The sequence below is a fragment of the Pleurodeles waltl genome, chromosome 8 (genome assembly GCF_031143425.1).
Source record: "Pleurodeles waltl isolate 20211129_DDA chromosome 8, aPleWal1.hap1.20221129, whole genome shotgun sequence".
NCBI classification, from domain to species: Eukaryota; Metazoa; Chordata; class Amphibia; order Caudata; family Salamandridae; genus Pleurodeles; species Pleurodeles waltl.
In genome coordinates, this window is record NC_090447.1 from 1,280,561,564 (window position 1) to 1,280,581,956 (window position 20,393).

At 44.3% G+C, this 20,393-nt stretch overlaps 1 protein-coding gene across 5 annotated transcripts in view; it reads right to left on the reverse strand.

The window, feature by feature from the left end:
* The window catches only part of CDK8 (cyclin dependent kinase 8), a 208,581-nt gene that overhangs the window by 177,603 nt on the left and 10,585 nt on the right, over nucleotides 1-20,393 (reverse strand). For 3 of the 5 annotated variants that reach the window (XR_011194600.1, XM_069202229.1, XM_069202227.1), the window contains exon 2: nucleotides 19,798-19,893. The exons of the other annotated variants lie outside the window; for them this stretch is intronic. Coding sequence is in view for 2 of the 3 variants with exons in the window: in XM_069202229.1 (XP_069058330.1) it covers nucleotides 19,798-19,893 (96 nt within the window). In the remaining variant the exon portion in view is untranslated. The remainder of the gene's footprint in view (nucleotides 1-19,797; nucleotides 19,894-20,393) is intronic. 5 annotated transcript variants of the gene reach the window in all.

Sequence of the window (20,393 nt, forward strand, 5' to 3'; positions counted from 1 at the left end):
CAGAAATGAAATAGTGAGGTGACACTATTGCCAACTAACCCAGACACAGGGCAGCTGAAATAGGGCCCGGGAGGTGCTATGCAGGCACTTATGGATACCCTGCGGGGGTGGGAGGGGCAGCCTATGGTGACTCCCCAGATGGCTGAGGAAGTCATATAAACTCCTGTATACTACTGGAGCACACAGACATAAGTAATACACACTGTACAGTCCACAGGGGGTAGAAGCTGTAATTCAAGTAATGGGCCAGGGGCCTCAGACTTTAGGCAAGTGGGTGCCTATACAACTTCACTGCCATCTCCCCACTCACAGACAGTGAATCTGAAATACACTAGTTTACAATGTTGTTACCAAGTATCATTGCAGCGCCATTGGATGGGCATCCATTGGCACACCAACCTGGGGGGAATGTTTGATGTTATCCCCAGAGTTTCATGTGGGGTTTGTTAACATATCTTTTGGTGCACAGAAACGTATAGGTATGTGGATGAAGGAGTACGGGATGGAGGGAGGGAATCGGGTCATTCGGAGGGTTGTTGGGCAGTGGGATAATGTTTCAAATGTTACCACTTATTAAATGGCCCTGCGCGCAGTCACATGACAGTGTACATTATTGTATTGGAATGTCAGAGGACTTGCTGGGTTTGTTAAACGGTATCGGTGTACCAATAAATTTGTCACTTCCCCCCAGGAAACCCACCTCACTGCCCCGGACCTTGAGTTTCTTTCCTGTGCCTACGTATGTACTCTGGTAGGGACCATTTACTCTAGGTGTGCTAGAGGGATTTTAATATGGGTGGCTCCAGGAGTACTATTGGAAGTACTCCACATCAAAACAGACTTGGAAGGGAGGTATGTGGTGCTGGAGGGGAAACTGGACAGCTTCCCGATGTTGTTGGTCACTCTATATTGCACAATTGCCAATCAGGCCCAATTCCTACAATCACTTACACGAATGTACGATTTACTCGCACCCTTTTACTGGGGAGGAGACTTCAACTGAGTCTTAGATTTGGACCACTCACGCCCTCTGGTCCAGGGTGTCTAATCCATGGCCCTTACGCAACACCTGAGGCAATGGCCATCTCACACACAAGTCTGTGACAATTTGTGAAAATTGCACCCTACCACTAGCGAATACTCCTATTATTCAGGATTGCACAACTAACAAACTACGATAGACCTCTTCTAGTGGCAACCCCAAAGCTCTTTCAAAAGTTATTAGCGCTGAATACTTCCGGCGCACTATTTCAGATCACTGCCCCCCGCAACTTCAAACAGCACGGGGACAAAGGTGCCTAATAATAGCTCTGCAGGAAGAGGCATTTCACAACAATACACTGGACCACATCACTGCATACTTTGAGGTAAGTGAGTGCACAGCTTCTAATACTACCATAGAATGGAACACCTTCAGAACAGTCCTATGTGGTAATGCAATTAAGCCAGTATACGGAGCGAAACTGACTCTAGAAGCAAATATACAGAGGTATGAGCAAATGCTACCGGGAGATCAAGCAATGGCTGCCCCTTGGTGCAGACACGACTCGATCATAAAACAACACTGGATCAGTTGGGCAAGCTCGACTTTAGAGACTATCTGAAGCAAAAGCACAAAAAGGGCAATAAGCAAGACAAGATTCTAGCCTGGCTTTCACGCTCAGACTGCCTCCGCGTCCATGTCAATGACATCTGCGGCAACTCAGGCTGACTGGTTAACACATAAGACTCCATTAACGCGACCTTTTTCTCTTACTATACTAAACCAGCCTAGAGGCCGGATAACACAAACCATATTGGTTCTTTTTTTAAACACATTCCCACCTTCCACACGTGCGGGCTTCCCAGATCGCGGACCTTGAAACCCTGAAATCACAGAAGCAATACAGCAAATGGCATGCAGAAAAACCCCAGGGACAGACGGTTGGCCGTCCGACTTCTACTCTACTTATAAAACGCAGCTTATCCCCCAACTGCTTTAGGTACATAATTCTGCTGAATTCACAGGGATGCTACCGGCCTCTTTGCGTGAGGCAAGTCTAATGGTCTTGCCGAAGCCAGACAGATCTCCTGCTACTGGGATCCTACAGTCCCTTCTCCCTAATAAACTAAGACTACAAGATCCTTCGGCAGGTCCTAGCTAACCACCTGATCCCCATGGTACAACATATAATTCACCCTGACCAAAACATGTTTATAACAGGCAGGAACATGTTCATGAATCTGCGGAGCCGGTTCATGTTGATGGACTGGGCGAGATGTACGGATGTGCAACCATGGGTAGCAGCCTTAGGCATAGAAAAGGCTTTAGATACCTCAGGATGGGAAACTTGCAGAAGTCCTCTCAAGAATGGGAATAGACCCTAATTTCTTCAAATGGATTGCTTTATTATACAACACACCAATGGCGCAAACTCAGAGCTGTTTCCAATTGAACGTGGCACCCGTCGAGGATGCCTTCTATCCTCAATAACGTTTGCACTGGCTATGGAGCCTTCTTGCTTGTGCTCTGCAGTTGCTTGCAAAGGATTGGGGGATACAGGCTGGGAACACCTGGCATACAATTTCACTATATGCAGACGACGCCCTGTTTTATCTTCGAGAGGATGTGACAGTACTTCACCACGTAATTGACCTCCTGGGACAATTGGGAGAGGATTCGGGGCTGAAGGTCCATTGGGATGAATCCTGTCTGCTCCATCTCACTGCTCTGTCCGAGGTTCAGCGGAGAGAGTTCCCGCACACCTTGCTTATGTGGGTGTATGATACCATTAGACTGGTGGCAGAGTATATCACTCTAAGGAAGATCTGATAGATGGAAATCTAAGAAGAGCCCTTAAGGGGCGCGGGCATCTATTACGTTATGGACTTTCCTCCCTCTCTCCCCAGCATGTTAGATTGCCATCTCCAAGATGGTGGTACTCCCCAGGTTCCTCTACTTCTTCTCAGCCATACCCGCCCTATTACCCCGCAGGCTATTCACGGATATGTGCTCCTTCTTGACCGAGCTAATATGGGGTAACGGCAGATGTAGAGTGCCATTGTCTAGTTTGTACGCTCCACTGGAGTGCTGGGGGGCCTGGGTGCTCCCAACTACAAATATTACGCAGCAGCCCAGCTCCAGTGGCCAATGTGATGTGTGGCCGGCGAGAATATGGCCGACCTGTGGGAGCTGGTCCAGCAGGGTGACTACTACACAGGTGCTCTGGTGGCTCTTGAACTCTGTGGTGAGGGCACCTGCAGAAGGCACCAATATCTTGACGCGGGTTGCCAAAAAGTGTTGGACTACAGATATACTCACAAAATGCCACTGTCCCCCATATGGGCCGGGGATGTCTCTCTGGGCAATGCCAGGCTGCTCTGAACTCCGGTCACGCCCGGACTCGATATCCTGGACAGAGGCGTGACTGACCATGTGGGAAGACCGCCTTTACTGAAAAGATTCTTAACACGTTCAAGAGCTTGGTAGACGATTACGGATCACCACTGGGTTCCGACCTATCAAACGCTACACTTACACAATATCTGAACCAACTCTGGCACAATCCACACAATGAGCCAATAGCAATATTACTCTTACAGGCACTGCTGACATGTGGGGGGTGCGAAGAGCGATCACCACTCTATATAGAGAGCTCCCCTTATCCACAATCAAATCCTACTGGGAGGCCTCCCTTAAGGCAGTATTCACAGAGAAACAATGGACACAACTTTCTAGTTGTGCCAAATCTAAGCTCCACAAATGCTGGGCTAAAATACATGCAATTAAACTATCTACCCCATACTTACCTCACACCAGAGCGTCTAGCGCCTATAGTACCAGAGGGCAACAGACACCTGCCAGCGCTTTCAAACAGGTGCTGCAGACTTCATACACATGGTCTGGTCCTGCCCCCATCTTAACTCTTACTGGGAGGAAATAACTAAGTTTCTTACAGAGGTCTTGAGTTGCTAGGTCTACAGGGAAGGACTACATTGTCTCTTAGGGGGACCCAACTTGCACAGCACAAAAAACAAAAAAGTATTGATCTTGCACGCATTCTAGCGCAGCAACGCCTTACGATGTGTTGGAAGTCTGAAACTGCCCCTTTCATCCGACTGTGGCTATCAGACCTACGTAATGGAATAATGGCTGAACAAGTGGCATTAACTGCGAGCAGGGCAGGGGGTACTCCACCGACCAGGCCCCCTCAATGGCAGAGGTATCTGGAAAAGGGGGAAGCAAAATCTGATAGTAGAGCACCCTGAGTCTGTTCAAGATGTCCCTGTGAACATACAAATAAACAGATCACTACTACCGTATACACACTTACTAAATTGTTTTACAGACTACATGACGCCACAAATGCGACCCTCGTGTATAAGCCGTGCTTTGAACCCATATGATGTAATGATACATGCATTTAAAACCCTCTCTCCACCCAACCCACAAATATGACTATTACTCATCACACACACTAAAACGACCAACAACCACGCACAACTACTTATTGAGCAACACACCACATAGAAATGACATTTTAGGGGAGGCTGAGCGGCATCATATACTCGAGCTTTGCTTCCCGAGCACAAGCATTGTAGCACACTTGACAGCGTATAATAGATGTGCCGAATAACATATACATACTAGTATACAAAAGAACATTCATATACGAAACTGTTGAATGCCTAATTAATTATGTGCCGCCATTGTTCAAATACCTACTTCTCTGAAAACCAATATAGTTAAAAAATAAATAATTGGTGAAAATTGGGTTTCAGAAAACATTCATCATTTGTACATTACGAAGTAAAGTGTTCTGATTTGTTTGCATTCTATTAAAATATGTGTTTTCATCCCACAGAAGAACAAATGGGTTTCACAACTACTGAAAAAACAAAATGTAACTTTTTTGAAAAGTTTGTACAGTTAACCTATTAGCTATTTACATGTGTGATAGGAGAAACCGGACAATCTCAGCCTCTAATTTCACATTCTTTGTACAGCAGGTCAGACAGTTCACTTTACAAAATCCTGGAACTTTGCAGTCAGAGAAGTAAACGGACTTCTGACCTCTTTCTCTGAGCACAGAGCAAATGTGACAAGATAAAAGGATGACTTATAGGCATCTTATTGCTCCTTCACTTTGAGTTATCAGAACACCTGTTCTATGTCAACTCTGGGGGAGTATATTCTAAATTAAGCTTGACCTGATAAAATCTGAGTCGTCCAGGCCTGAAAAGGGATAACGCTGATGGCCAACTGAGTTATCCCTTTTTCCTGGTTGGAGAAAAATAATAGAAAAAAACAGGCTTTAAAAACATTCACTACTGCCCTAATTAGACACGCAACTACATGCAAAAGCAGATTTAGGACTGTTGGCTGTCAGAGGACACCAGCAATATACTGCACGCTTAGTTGTGATTTTTAGTGTTACTGCAATTAGTCTATTATTTTAATAGAACCGATATAAAGCTGCAAGAAAGGTACTGCAATAGGTCTGTTACTTTCTATGCCAATACTTTTAACGGGTAAATGAGAAATTCTATATGGAGATAAATATTAGAACAAACTCACAGGTACCATATTTGATCAACATTGTAATCAATGGTATGGCCATTCTGATAAGAATTTATGATTCGTAGTAAGAAGATATGATGCCCCTTTGTCTAGATCATAAACAAATTAGACTTTAGTGAGAGCTTAACTGCAGCTGTTAGCAAAGTTAGCATCAACTATAAAAAAGATGCAAGATTACTTATTAAACATTAAAGACCAATAATTGTACTACAGTGATGTTTGAATAGAGCAACAATCCTTCCATCAACAAGCACAGTTCCCCTATTTACAATTCACTCAAGAGTTATGCAAATGTAATTTCATATGAAACAACACCTCAATGCGCCTGCAAAGAAATAGAAAGTAGGCTCATTTAAAGGTGCTACATGCCAGCTACATCTTATTGTAAGCAGGCACGGCCAAGGTACTTCAGCAACCAATTTATAAGGCAGTGAGCAGGGGTGTAGAATTCCTATAGTCCGACTCCCAAGACATATTGATTGGGGTCAAGAAAAACAAGCTTTCATGTTTATTTTGTCCTTCAAACAAGTGGGCCCAACTCCCCGCAGCACAAACCCTTTGGCTGCCAGTTTACAGTATCACATTATGGAGCAAGGAACGGTTCCCTATTCCTCGCTCTGTCGCGTAGGCTCTCATTATTCTAATGAGACTACTGGATTTTGAGCAGCAGAATCGCCCGCAGTGTGGGAGACTGAGTCCAACCCACTGCGGGTGACACCTGTTGCTCCAATCCAGGTTTTGCTCTGGCTAACTAGCAGTGCCTCATCTCTACCAAAGGATAGTGATGATTGGGCAGTCGAGCGCATGACATACTAGGCTTCTCAGGGAAGTCATGTTCACTAAGGTCGGCACCGGTTCTCTCATTTACAATTCTGTCTCATATATAAATGACAAACAGAGGCACTATATGTTTCAATAATGAGTTTAATAAAACAACTGCATCTTAGATAGCAAAGCGTGAGCTGCAATAACCAGGACAACACAACATGACAGTATTGAAATTGTGACGAGAAGAGTGAAGCATAAAAACAACGCTATCATATTGTCACTATGAACAATGGACTATTTCCTATCTAGGTTGTAATTTGAGCATAGCATGTTAAGCTCTAGTTCTGCCTTTCAGGTTCCCCTGGGAAGACATCAACCCCCATACCTGAGCAAAGGCCCGTGGTCTGCGTTAGCATCTGTAGCGAAGCATTCAGCAATCAGCATACAGTCGTGGTTCCCTGGCTGGAATCTCCCTCTAACGTGTAAGGGACCACGAAGGGTTTAGATAATAACACAGCTGAAGTTCTGAGAAAATGTCCCTACTTAAGGATGTGCATTTTCTATGAATGTTGGAGACTAAACTTCTACCACGTTCACCGGCAATGTGCCGAGCTGCAGCCTTGAATGAAGCACAGAGTGATCAAGAATGTCTTGTTTGAGAACAGAGTGCTGGCTTAGGTAAAAACAGTTAGATAGATGAAAATAAACATGACAGTAAAAATGGTTATTGTAATAATAATAAAGCGAAGCTGAATAAAATATATCTAGGTTAAAGTGCACAGCAGCCTAGTGTATTAAAATAACGTGCATGGAGCTGTAACTAAAAGGGCTACACAACAACTCGTGCCAGTATCCTTGGATATGTGTGTAAATACTGGGCAGCGGACAGTCGGGAGCCATCTGTTCATGAGTTACTCTGGGCACTGCACGCAATGGGGCATGGTCGGCACATAGTGTGGCCGCTATATAAGGACCACCTCATGACGCCACTTACATTCATAAGAAAAAAGGTGGAAGGCAGACTTAGCCAGGGCACTGTCAGACAAGGAATGGGCATGTATGCTAGAATACCAACTCGAGATTCAAATTTTTTCAATTTGCCATTCTACACATGCCTCACAAAAATCAATCCAATGTACCCCACTGCATCGTCAGTTTGTCCCTGTTGGAAAGTGAAGGGGGCAGACTTACGTCACATGCCGAGGCCCGTTTCATACTATTGGGCAGGAATAACAGGAGCACTAGGTGAGATCACTGGACAGGCCCACTGGGATAACATTGAACACTGTATATCTGGACTGGCCATGAGATTTAGAGTATCCAAAGTGGGCATATGATTCATGAAATTAGCTTTACTGCTGGCAAAACGCCTTCTTACGGGATTCTCGAAGCCTGGCATGAAGAGGTTCATCACTGGGGTCTTGCAGAAAGTTTGGCCCTGAGATGGGAGAAACAAAGGGGGCTTCGCAAATCGCCCACCTCCATGGAATGGGATATTCTGTGGGAGGGCTTTAAGGAACAAGATCCCGTTCTCTGAGGAGGTGTTTTGCTTCACTAATGACAGAGCTGAAACACTCATGCACTGACAAAAATCTCTGGAATGCGCTTCTTAGTCCAAAGAAGACATTTATTATTTCACTACTCAAAGTTCCTAAAAGGAGATTAGTATGCTGAAAGCACACGTTCAAAAATGGTCACAGCAATGAAATGAAAGAATGTACAAATGATTCTCCACTGCAATATAAACAGCAAATATATGCATCTATATTATAGTGCAAAGTGAATAATGAATTAAAAAATATGCATCACCATGAGAAAAGGGCATCACTGCTTCATGTCCCTCTTATTCAGCATCAGAACGCCAGATCCCAGAATCGATCGAGGAGAGAGAAATCAATTATCCTCAAGGGAAAAATGGCACACTCCAGGGTCCTGGATGTGCCCGAGATCTGCAAACACTCTCTGTCCCCAGTCCATCTGGTCTCAGCCTCTTATACTTTGAACAAACAAAAGAGGAAAAGTCTAGAACATCCCTCTCACTGCAGAAGTTCATTTATTCAAAAAATGCCGATTGGTTTAGGCTAGCTTTGAAAATAACAATTCGGGACTCAGCCACAATCCCAAAGTGCCAATTCAAAACAAGACCGTCCCTGCCATCTGAGTACATTCTTATCAGCCTAAGCCCTTGGTGGGAAAAACAAGAAGAATAAAAACATGAGCACAGTATAACATGGAAAACTACTTGCAGCTTTTAACGAGGCAGTGGCTAATGCTAAAATAAAGTCAACAGACAAAATGAAGCTGTGGTCACTAATGTGACGGTGTAGTGCCAGGCTAAGTGCAATATGGAGTCAGTGGTAAAAACTCACATATTACAGGAGAACCTGATTCACAGCAAGGTTTTCCACATTGGTCGAACACTGAGTGCACCCGGAGGGGGTGGGAAGAGGGGCTCTAATGAACGAGTTACTTACCTTCGGTAACGACTTTTCTGGTGGATACATTAGCTACCTGTGGATTCCTCACCTAATGAATACTCCCTGCGCAATGGGAGTATTAATTAGGTGAGGAATCCACAGGTAGTTGTATCCATCAGAAACCACTGGTTCAACCAGGTCTATGACTCCACTGCGCCACACTAGCATGTACACTCCCACTTCCTGTTCTGAGCGGTGGCTCCTAGGTTGACATATCAAGGGATTTGGATCCAGGTGGGGGGGGGGGGGGTTGATTAGGTTGCTTAATCTTTGTTTGCCTTCCTACTTTGGCTCAACCAAGAATAGACTGATGCCATACTCATGGCACTTTATACATGCCATTGATGCCAATTTTTTGTACTCATTCACTACTAGCAGGTCATTCTCCTGTAATGTTTATTAAAAAAAAAAACTACAATAAAGTTTGTGTTAAAAACAAATGAACCAGGGGAGGGAATTGACTGCAGTTAAAGTAATATTTGTGTCCATATGTTAATTTTGTTTGAACTTGTATTTATGGTTTAGTAATGCAAAGCCTTTCCTATTTGTGTGAGTGCTTCAAGTAAATGTTATAAGATCAGGATGTACTACAGACAGTGGTTCCAGTGTACAAATGTGTGCATGCCTCTGCAAAGATTATCATTATGAGATTACATGTAATGTTCCCAGAATTCTCTCTCTGATTGGATGCAAATATCTCCAGACACTTGAAAGCAAGACTGATGATCCTTTGCTTAAAAAAATAAAATGTTCACAACAAAAAAAAAATGCAACTAGGAAAAAACGTGTTTTGCTAAACTACTGTGAAATTTTAGGTACCATTTCTTTGAAACGTCATTTAGTAAAAATGAGTAGATGCATGCTAGTATTTACAGAAAAAGAAAAACATGGAAAAAGAAAAAAGGAAACAAAAGACAGTGCAACCAGGTTCAACGAGATTAGGAGAAACATGAAAATAAACAAGCATTGGCAAAGACAAAAGGTCCGACATTGGTAGTTATCCTTTAGGTTTATCAATGCATTTATTTGACATGGTTTTTGTAAAATGATATTGTTATGAGAGCTGTCATGCCCTCCCCATTATAACAAACATTGGCAAAACGCAATAATATATTTTGGGCTCAAAAAGCATACCTTTCGACCGTAGTCCCTGGCTCTGAACAAACTACTTTGTGTGCCAATATGCTCCTGGAGGGAGCAAGTGAGAGAGGGTGAGAGAATGTTTATAAAAACAAGAGGTCTTCATTAAGTTCAGATCTAGTTAGGGCCCCAAAAATTTAAGTAAGTCACAAAAGTGCACCTATAGTAGATATCTTTGCATTAGTGCATGTTTGCGGTGTTCATGAATTCACAAGAATTTACAGAAATAGGCCAGGAAATTATACTCCCAGAAAATATTTGGGGACTTCATTTTAGCACAAGCAAATATGCATGTGTAGATTTTCTTATGCAATGCAAACATCTGTTGAGCATTTACAAGTTCAATTTCCCTCCAACCACTTTTTTTTTCAAAAACTGGAAGTAGTTTTACTTCTGCCCTTGTCCGGAGTAAATTTCCATCTTTTCTCAGTATGGGAATAGATTAGAGAAGAGCTGGCAAAACCCCCTAAAACATGCAAGTTATTAGGTTTGCACAGACTCCAAAAGGGCATTCTAGCCCAGGAACTACTGCCACCTCCAGCCCCAGTAGGTAGATCTGCGGAAATGTGTGCAAAATAAGGGAACTGCTAGAATTCAAGCCCTTCTATGGTTGGGCCCTGGCATAACCAGAGAGGCTAATATCAGAACTTTAATATTATGAGATTGTTGCCATAATTTGTTGCTGCACTACGTGGCACCAAAGGGACAAGCAGATTTTTTTTTTGTTTACAGGACAAATAGATTTATGCAGCAACCTGACCCGTGGACAAGTAGATATTTCATTAAATTCCACACCCTGCAAGTTACTAATATCTTTCTCATTGGTTAGTTGAATCTACAAACACTGAAAATTAAAACCTCCTTGCGTGACTACATAGGATAAATCACACTTCAGAAAAGAACATCTTATATGACGAAAAAACAAAGACCTTAAACAGCTAACAAGGATCCTGCTGGAGGTGTAGCAAAGTGACATTACCAAACCATGGAAACAGTTTCAAACAGGTAAAGTGCAGATACTCTAATATAGTCAACCTAATGGCAGCTGTCAAGTAAATCAACCTCTAAAACTAAAAACAGACTGGCACCAACCTAAATTAGACAACGATCAGAACCAATGACTTCAAATCCACCAGCAACATTGTGGTTTTATGGTGTTTATTTTTTATATTTCTTTCTGTATTTATCCATATTTATTTTTTGCTAATTTTATCTGTATTTAACCATATTTAATTTGTATTTAGTGTAAAAAAAAATGAAGGTGTGACAGGTATATTTCATGTTTATTTACCAACAAATATTTACTTATGCTTGAATTTTTCAGTGAGTGTTAGTCACTGATACTACAATACAGTCATCTGAAATCATCTGCATGGTAGAACAGCTTAAACTGCAGTACTGCTGCAGTTATTTAAGATTCATACAGAAATCTTATTTTTGTAACTCTCGTACCTGCCAATCTTAGTATATGTGACTGACAGTAGCGAGAATTGTCCTGAAGAAAAACTATTTATTTTCTGTATTTTTCCATATTTAAAAATACTTACAGGCAGGAAAATAGATTGTTTTCAGTCTGTGTTTAGATATAAAAAATTAAATAAATAGAAATCAGTAAAAACTGAAGTCTAGGTCTTGCATGGAATCGTAATTTCCATCCTGGTTCTTATTTGGGCATGTGCCCCTTGTGTAGGCTGCCACACAAAAGGACTGTGAAGGGTGAAAATACGTACCTCTGTAAAAGGATGTGAAACTACATAGTCTGAATTCTCTATACCAGTGGTTCATAACATTTTGACTTCTGTGGACCCCCACTTAATCATTAATGAAATCTGGGAACCCCAACTGAATCATTACTGAAGGCCAGAAAACCCAGTTGAAGCAGTTTGGATGATTTGAACCGCAAAACAATACACAAGAACACAGAAACAAGCATTAATCAAACAAATACACAAATTATTTTTTATACATCTCAAAATTAAAGAAAATAGAATTGTTCATTTTATTGGAAGGTTGGGGGTTTTCAAAATTCAACTGAGGCCCCCTATCTTCCATATTACATTGTTTGATATATTTGCATAGGTCCCAAGGATCAATCTGAGGACACTAACATAGGGTCTTATTCACAAAGGTAATTGTAACGGGAGTGCCGCCGAACGCAGCTCCCAAACACCTGTCGGGGGAGGAACACAATGGCCCGGGGACACGAGAGAAAACCTCCCTGCCATGACGTATGACGCTGAGGGCGTCATAAACATCAGAAGAGAAGACGGACGAGAGAGATCGGGAGAAAAGAAGGAGGAGCCGAGAACGCGGGGAAGCCGGAGTGAGGAGATCGCCATCGGAGCATCGGAAGAAGAGAAAGAGACCGCCGTGACCGGAGAGCCGACAACGGAAAGGGAAACCGCCATCACCAGGGGGCCGGAGGAAGAGAAGGACACCGTCGAGGTCGGAGAGTCGGTTGCAGCGAAGGGAAGCACCGCCATCCGAGTGCCCAGGACGGAGGAAGAGACCCAGAAGTCAGGACGCCTCGAAGGAAGGAGGAACCACTGGGCAACTCCCGGCCCAGACGAAGAGAAATCGGGAGATCACCCACGTGCCGGCCGCGCCCCGGGAGGGACGTGGCCCTCCCAGGTACGTCTATACCCTGCCTGGCAGACTCTGTCAGGCTGGCTGACAGGGAAAAGAGGGAGGGGGGGGGAAGAAAGGGAGGACGGGAAGACCTCGTGAAAGAAGGGGACTTACCAGAAAAGGAGAGGGGGACCTAAACTGCTTTAACCCACGGACAGGGACACCACCCGAAAAACCCTAAGAAGAGGAAGAGAAAGGGGTTTTTTTTTTGGAGTAAAAAGGAAATAAGGGCACAATAACCACAGAGTGATACCCACCACCAGCACCAGCCCTACCTAGTCCACACCACCCTACTAACCCTGTTTGAACCCTTGTCTTACCCCTACTTTATTCACTTACCTGATTACTTTTATTTTTCTTTTTCTTTTGGGAATACGGGAGATCGGAGGACGGAAAAACCAGACCGCCTCAAGACGGAACCAAGACACCACCAGAGACTGTAAAACCCAAGCAGGGTTTTGGGGAAATAGAAAATAGGGCTAATCTTGTGGAAAGAAACAAGAGAGAATTGGCCAACTTTAAATAAAACAGTTATTATTCCCTCAAATAGTGGTGCCAGTCGCATTCTTCCAATATCTTACATCATTCCGATAACGAACCCATTTACAGTGGTGTCAGAAGTGGGATATTGGAACAGGCGACAGGAGAACCCTAGAAAATGGAGGGGGTGCCCACAATGGCGGATATGATGCAGCAACTAGCTGAGGGGCAACGCCATCTGCAAATTGTATGGGAGGAGCAACAGAAGGCAGCCAAGGTGGAAAGGGAGGCTCTGCAAAACGCGCTTAAAAGTCAGGCTACTATCATGGCCAACAATCAGTTGGTACATGACAACGCGATAAAGACTTTGACGGATACCATTGCAGCAACTCGGGTACATCCAAATGTACCTAGTTCCGTTTTGCAGAGATATCAGGAAGGCGAAGACCCCGACGCCTTCTTTACTAACTTTGAACGCGTCGCCATTTCAGCCACCTGGCCGCAGGACAGATGGGGTCAATATATCGCTCCCTTATTAACCGGGACCCTCCAAGCAGCATATCAAGCGGTTAACCCGGGTGGGACAACACCCTATCCGGACATCAAGAAGAGCATCCTAGAAAGGGTCGGCTTTGATACAGAACACTATCGGGTTCGCTTCAGGAAGGCCAGGTGGGGCCCCTCTGAGAACCCTCGAGCTTTATATTTTAGGGTCAAAGATTTAGGTCTCAAATGGCTTGGACCCATAGGGACGAATAGGGAAGATGTTATTGAGGCCGTTCTCCTAGAACAATATCTAGACGCCCTACCCGCCAATACTCGTCATTGGATCAAGCAACACCCGAACCCCGACACGAATACTACCATTGAGCTGGCCTGTGCTTTCCACCGCTCCCTCGAATTCAAAACACCCCTTCCGCGGTTGTTACCTCAACCAGTTAGGCAAAACACGGGACAATCCGCAGCCTCGGGGAAAAGGCCGATAGAGGAACCGGGAAGGTTACGAGGGATAGAGAAGCCCTCTGGACAGCAGCCCCAGTGTTTTAGTTGTGGGGAATGGGGACACATTGCCCGATTTTGCCCGCTGAAGTCCGGCAAACCCGAACCCATGGAAATAGGGGTTACGAGAGGCCGGGTTTTCTACACCGGGGGGAAAGATACCCAATACAAAAAGATACTGTCCATTAATGGGAGGGACACACTAGCGCTCATCGACTCCGGATGTAGTCAGTCCGTTATCAGAGCGGATCTGATTGCCGAGCATACACTTGACCCAGGTTTCACAGTATCCATATGTTGTATTCACGGGGAAACAAGAGAATATCCCCTAATATGGACTACCCTTTTTTGGGAAGGAACAAATACCCCCATACGGCTGGGGGTAGTTGAACGGTTGGTGGAAGAGGCCATCATAGGAACAGACTTTAAAGACTTTCCGATCCTTTTGGACAGCACACAGAGCAAGAAAGACCTGGATGCCTGGTTGGGAAGCGCCCCTTTTTCTGAATTACCCATAACAGCCCCGGTGACCCGCTATAAACCCACTAAAAGAGAAAAACGAGAAGCCAGGAAGTCCTATAGAAGAGAGGATACAAACCACGACAGAGATAACGCACAGGTATTCGCCCTCGTTGGTCTTCCGCCCTTCCGATGTAGTCAAAGGGACGATCCCAGTTTGATCCACGCCTGGAGAAGTGCCAAACCTCGAACCATAGATGATAAGGGTCCCTCCTTTGTGATCAATAAAAATCTGTTATATCGAATCACCAGTAACGAGAGAGGGGAAAAGAAACAGTTACTGATTCCCGAACCCTATAGGCAGCAGGTGTTGCATCTAGCCCATAATCAGCCGGGGGGGGGGGGTCATTACGGGAGAGAAAAAACAGAGGAATACCTATTAAGGAAATTCTACTGGCCTGGGGTTTTTTCCCATATCAGAAAGTTCTGTCAGCAATGTCCTAGATGTCAGTTGATAGATCCCGGACCCAGGAAAAAAGCCCCCCTACATCCTCTTCCCATTATTGACGTACCGTTCTCTAGAGTAGGAATGGATCTAGTCGGGCCCCTCCTACCGTCTTCCAAGGGATACCGTTACATTCTAGTATTGGTCGATTACGCCTCTAGGTATCCGGAAGCTATCCCCCTAACTAGTATTAGCACTAAAAGTGTCGCCAACGCCATGATAGGTTTCTTCTCACGAATAGGGTTTCCCCGAGAAATATTGACGGACCAAGGGACCCAGTTTATGTCCAACTTGATGGCTCAGATTTGTCAATTATTAGGGATACGACAGATAAGGACAGCGGTTTATCATCCCCAGACAGACGGACTAGTAGAAAGGTATAATCGCACCCTGAAAACCCTTCTGAGGAAAGCGATCTCCGAGTCAGGTAAAGATTGGGACAAGAAACTTCCCCTAGTGTTATATGCCGTCAGAACCCATGAACAAGCATCTACAGGACATAGTCCATTCGAACTGCTGTTTGGGCGACAGCCTAGGACCCTATTAGACATGGCAGCCGAGTTATGGGAGGAAGACGAAAGCGGGGAAAAACCTCTCCTAGAGTACACCAGTGAGTTAAAGTCCCGACTACAAACGATATGGGAAGATGTGAGAGGGCACATGGAAAAAGCTCAGGAGAAACAAAAGCGTTATTACGATAGGAACACTCAAATGAGATCTTTTGTAGAGGGAGACCAAGTATTAGTGCTTTTACCCAGTTCAGACAATAAACTTTTGGCAAAATGGCAAGGCCCATATAAAATAATAAAAGCAGTAACTCCGGTTACCTATAAACTACAACTCGCGACTAATCCCAACCGATTTCAAATCTTTCATGTTAACTTACTAAAAAGATGGGAGGAATCTCAAGTAGACCAAAATATAAACTGTTTAGTTAACACAGTAAAAGAGCTAGAAATAGGGTGGTGCCCCACAGACCCCCCCTCAAAGGGCGATATACCCCTCCGAAATGCGGAGTTAACAGTGCAACAGAACCAACAACTAAACCAACTCCTTAATGCGCACCCCCACGTGTTTTCCCCTGTTCCAGGTAAAACAGAGCTAATCCACCACCAGATTATAACCCAACCGGGTAAAATAATCCGGTTACGTCCCTATCGCATTCCCGAAGCGAGGAAGGTCATAGTTGAAGAGGAGGTAAAAAGGATGTTAGATTTGGATATTATAGAGCCGTCCCAAAGCCCCTGGTGCTCCCCGGTGGTGTTAGTGCCAAAACCGGACGGATCCATACGCTTTTGTATCGACTTTAGACAAATCAATGCCGTGTCCCAATTTGATACGTATCCTCTTCCCAGGGTAGACGAACTTATAGAACGGCTCGGTAAAGCCAAATACATGTCTACCCTAGACCTAACAAAAGGATACTGGCAGATTCCTTTAGCTAAAGCCGATAAAGAAAAAACGGCGTTCTCCACCTCTTCCGGTCTATATCACTTTAAGGTACTCCCTTTTGGACTGCATGGAGCCCCCGCCACTTTTCAGAGACTCATCGATACTATATTACGACCACATACCAGATACACGGCCGCCTATCTGGATGACATCGTTATTCATAGCGAAACCTGGGAAGACCATTTAAACCATGTAGGACAGATCTTTAAAGCACTGTCGGCGGCCGGATTGACCGCCAATCCTTCCAAGAGCCGACTGGCTTTCAATGAAATTCCCTATCTGGGTTATCATATTGGGAAGGGGAATATCAGGCCCCAAATGAGTAAAATAGAAGCCATTTTACGTATAAGCGCACCCACCACAAAGAAAGAGATCCGATCCTTCCTCGGACTAGTGGGGTATTATCGAAGATTCATACCCCACTACTCTACAGTGGCCGCCCCCCTCACTGACCTCTTGAGGAAGGGGCAACCCAAGAACATCACAAGTCTAACCATTCCACAATCACATAGCTACCGTACCTTGCAACGGTGCCTAACCACGCAACCCGTATTAAAATGCCCTGAATTCAGTCGTCCCTTCCATCTCCAAACGGATGCCTCGGACGTAGGCCTGGGTGCAGTACTGTTCCAAAAAGATGAAAATGAGATAAGCCATCCGGTGGTCTTCATTAGTCGTAAGCTATTTCCACGGGAACAGAACTATCCCATAATAGAGCGTGAGTGCCTGGCCATTAAATGGGCTGTTGAAAGCCTTCAATATTATCTCCTAGGGAGGTCCTTCCTTTTATATACCGACCACGCCCCTCTTACCTGGCTCTCGAGGTATAAGGACACCAACGTTCGCATTTTAAGATGGTTTATGGAGCTACAACCTTTCTCCTTCCAGGTTTGCCATCTCCCTGGAGACCTTATGGGACAAGCAGACTATTTGTCTCGATTTCCGGGACCTGGGGGGCTCGAACAGCCCCATCCAAGGGAGGGGATGTGTAACGGGAGTGCCGCCGAACGCAGCTCCCAAACACCTGTCGGGGGAGGAACACAATGGCCCGGGGACACGAGAGAAAACCTCCCTGCCATGACGTATGACGCTGAGGGCGTCATAAACATCAGAAGAGAAGACGGACGAGAGAGATCGGGAGAAAAGAAGGAGGAGCCGAGAACGCGGGGAAGCCGGAGTGAGGAGATCGCCATCGGAGCATCGGAAGAAGAGAAAGAGACCGCCGTGACCGGAGAGCCGACAACGGAAAGGGAAACCGCCATCACCAGGGGGCCGGAGAAAGAGAAGGACACCGTCGAGGTCGGAGAGTCGGTTGCAGCGAAGGGAAGCACCGCCATCCGAGTGCCCAGGACGGAGGAAGAGACCCAGAAGTCAGGACGCCTCGAAGGAAGGAGGAACCACTGGGCAACTCCCGGCCCAGACGAAGAGAAATCGGGAGATCACCCACGTGCCGGCCGCGCCCCGGGAGGGACGTGGCCCTCCCAGGTACGTCTATACCCTGCCTGGCAGACTCTGTCAGGCTGGCTGACAGGGAAAAGAGGGAGGGGGGGGGGGGGAAGAAAGGGAGGACGGGAAGACCTCGTGAAAGAAGGGGACTTACCAGAAAAGGAGAGGGGGACCTAAACTGCTTTAACCCACGGACAGGGACACCACCCGAAAAACCCTAAGAAGAGGAAGAGAAAGGGGATTTTTTTTTGGAGTAAAAAGGAAATAAGGGCACAATAACCACAGAGTGATACCCACCACCAGCACCAGCCCTACCTAGTCCACACCACCCTACTAACCCTGTTTGAACCCTTGTCTTACCCCTACTTTATTCACTTACCTGATTACTTTTATTTTTCTTTTTCTTTTGGGAATACGGGAGATCGGAGGACGGAAAAACCAGACCGCCTCAAGACGGAACCAAGACACCACCAGAGACTGTAAAACCCAAGCAGGGTTTTGGGGAAATAGAAAATAGGGCTAATCTTGTGGAAAGAAACAAGAGAGAATTGGCCAACTTTAAATAAAACAGTTATTATTCCCTCAAATAGTGGTGCCAGTCGCATTCTTCCAATATCTTACATCATTCCGATAACGAACCCATTTACAGTAATGTTACACTTTTGGTTTAAGTTCGCTATTTTTTTTTCTTATTCATAAACTACGAGTGCAGTTTTACAAGTAGTATTTACGAATGTGGAGAAGATAGAACAGACTCTGCAGTTACAAAAAACACTGCATGTAAAACTACACTGGTTGTTTGTGAAAGAGTGTAAGTTTACCTTTATGAATCATGTTAGTTCCAACTGCAATTTGCTTCACATTTACTGAAATGTTTTTTAAATTTTCAATTTTGCTTTTTTAGTTACAGACACTTAATTAATCTTTGTTAATATTCAATTTTCTAAGCAGTTACGGACCACCAGAGCAGAACCTCAGGACCACCTGGGGTCTCCCTACCACAGGCTAAGAACCATTGCTGTATGCAATCCCTGCAAGAGTGATTACCTCAGAAAAAAGCTACACAGCTTCAAAAACCTACTAAGCCACTAATTGTAACCAATTACAAATAACCCCTATGTCCTCATTACTTATTCCCTTAGCAAACCAAATGTCACCTTATTCTCTACGGAACTAGCTTCATCCCCCATATGATTTACAACCAAATCTCCCTTACTACACCTGTCCTGAAACACAAATTACACTATCTGACAGACTAGTGCAAATGTATAGGACCATGTGTTGCATTCTTAATATCTGCTACACTGTCCGAAAACAAAGAATCCATTACACCTTAAATATAGTACAAATAAAACTGTTATTCACAACATCCACTGGCACCACTGTTGCACTACAAAATAGGCAACTGGTTCCTTAAATGTATTGGCTCTGCTATCGATATTCAGGACCAATTCAGACTTGCTTCTTTATGGAAACAGGGCACACCCAAACTGACAAGCCCCTCCTAGAGAACTACTACGTTCTGCTGTTAGATCAGGAGGATAGGCTTTGAGTGGAATGATAGTCACATACAAAAATGCCCTCACTTGCCCGAAAGCATTAAAACAAATAGCACTGAAAATATAAGAGACGTTTCCATCATGGACTTAAACATCTGCAACCCTGAAATGCTGCAGACCGTGGACCTTTTGGCCATAGTCTGCTCTGATTGCATGTGCGTTGGTCCCCCTTCAACATTATTGTCCCATTTTACCTCAAAAAGCTAAATCAAAGAGACAAAGATTACGTCATTGCTATACCTTAGATCATATAAATGAAATCCGATTACTGACACTCTCTACCCTAGTAAAGACTATATGAACAAATTAATCACTATTGATTACCTTACTAAAGTTTCTGTATAAGAAGCCAAACGCACATTTCCATGAGGAAGTCCCTTTTGGGGTGAAACGAGCCAGCTGTTGATGCCCAACTCTTGCCTAATGGAAAGAAAAATAAGGTTTTGGAACTAAAACATACTTTGAAAAAGGTTTGAAATTATTCATCTCTGAGGACTACTTTCAGACCAAAATGGTGATCTAATTTATGTTTGCACACCAATTTGATGAACATGGTATATATCCTATCACATACGTGGGAATGGGTTCTGTTTTAGGTGGACCTATAGTGTTTTGCACCAGTTCAATACTTTGCCATACGGATACTGAGTGCAGGTTTACCTGAGTACTAGCTTCTAATGTAAATTGTTTAATAATAATAAACTACAATATCCATAACTCCCAAGACGAACTCATCATTAGACTGGAGCTATAATACATACAAGCAACACATTATTAATATTACATATTTTATCAGTGCCGGCAAACACTGCTTCATAAAAACAGAATGAAACTCAACAGCATTACACAAGGATACATGAATAGAGCATACGAAAACTTGGGATGGATATTACTTGCCTCAGTGTACTTAACTGAATTAC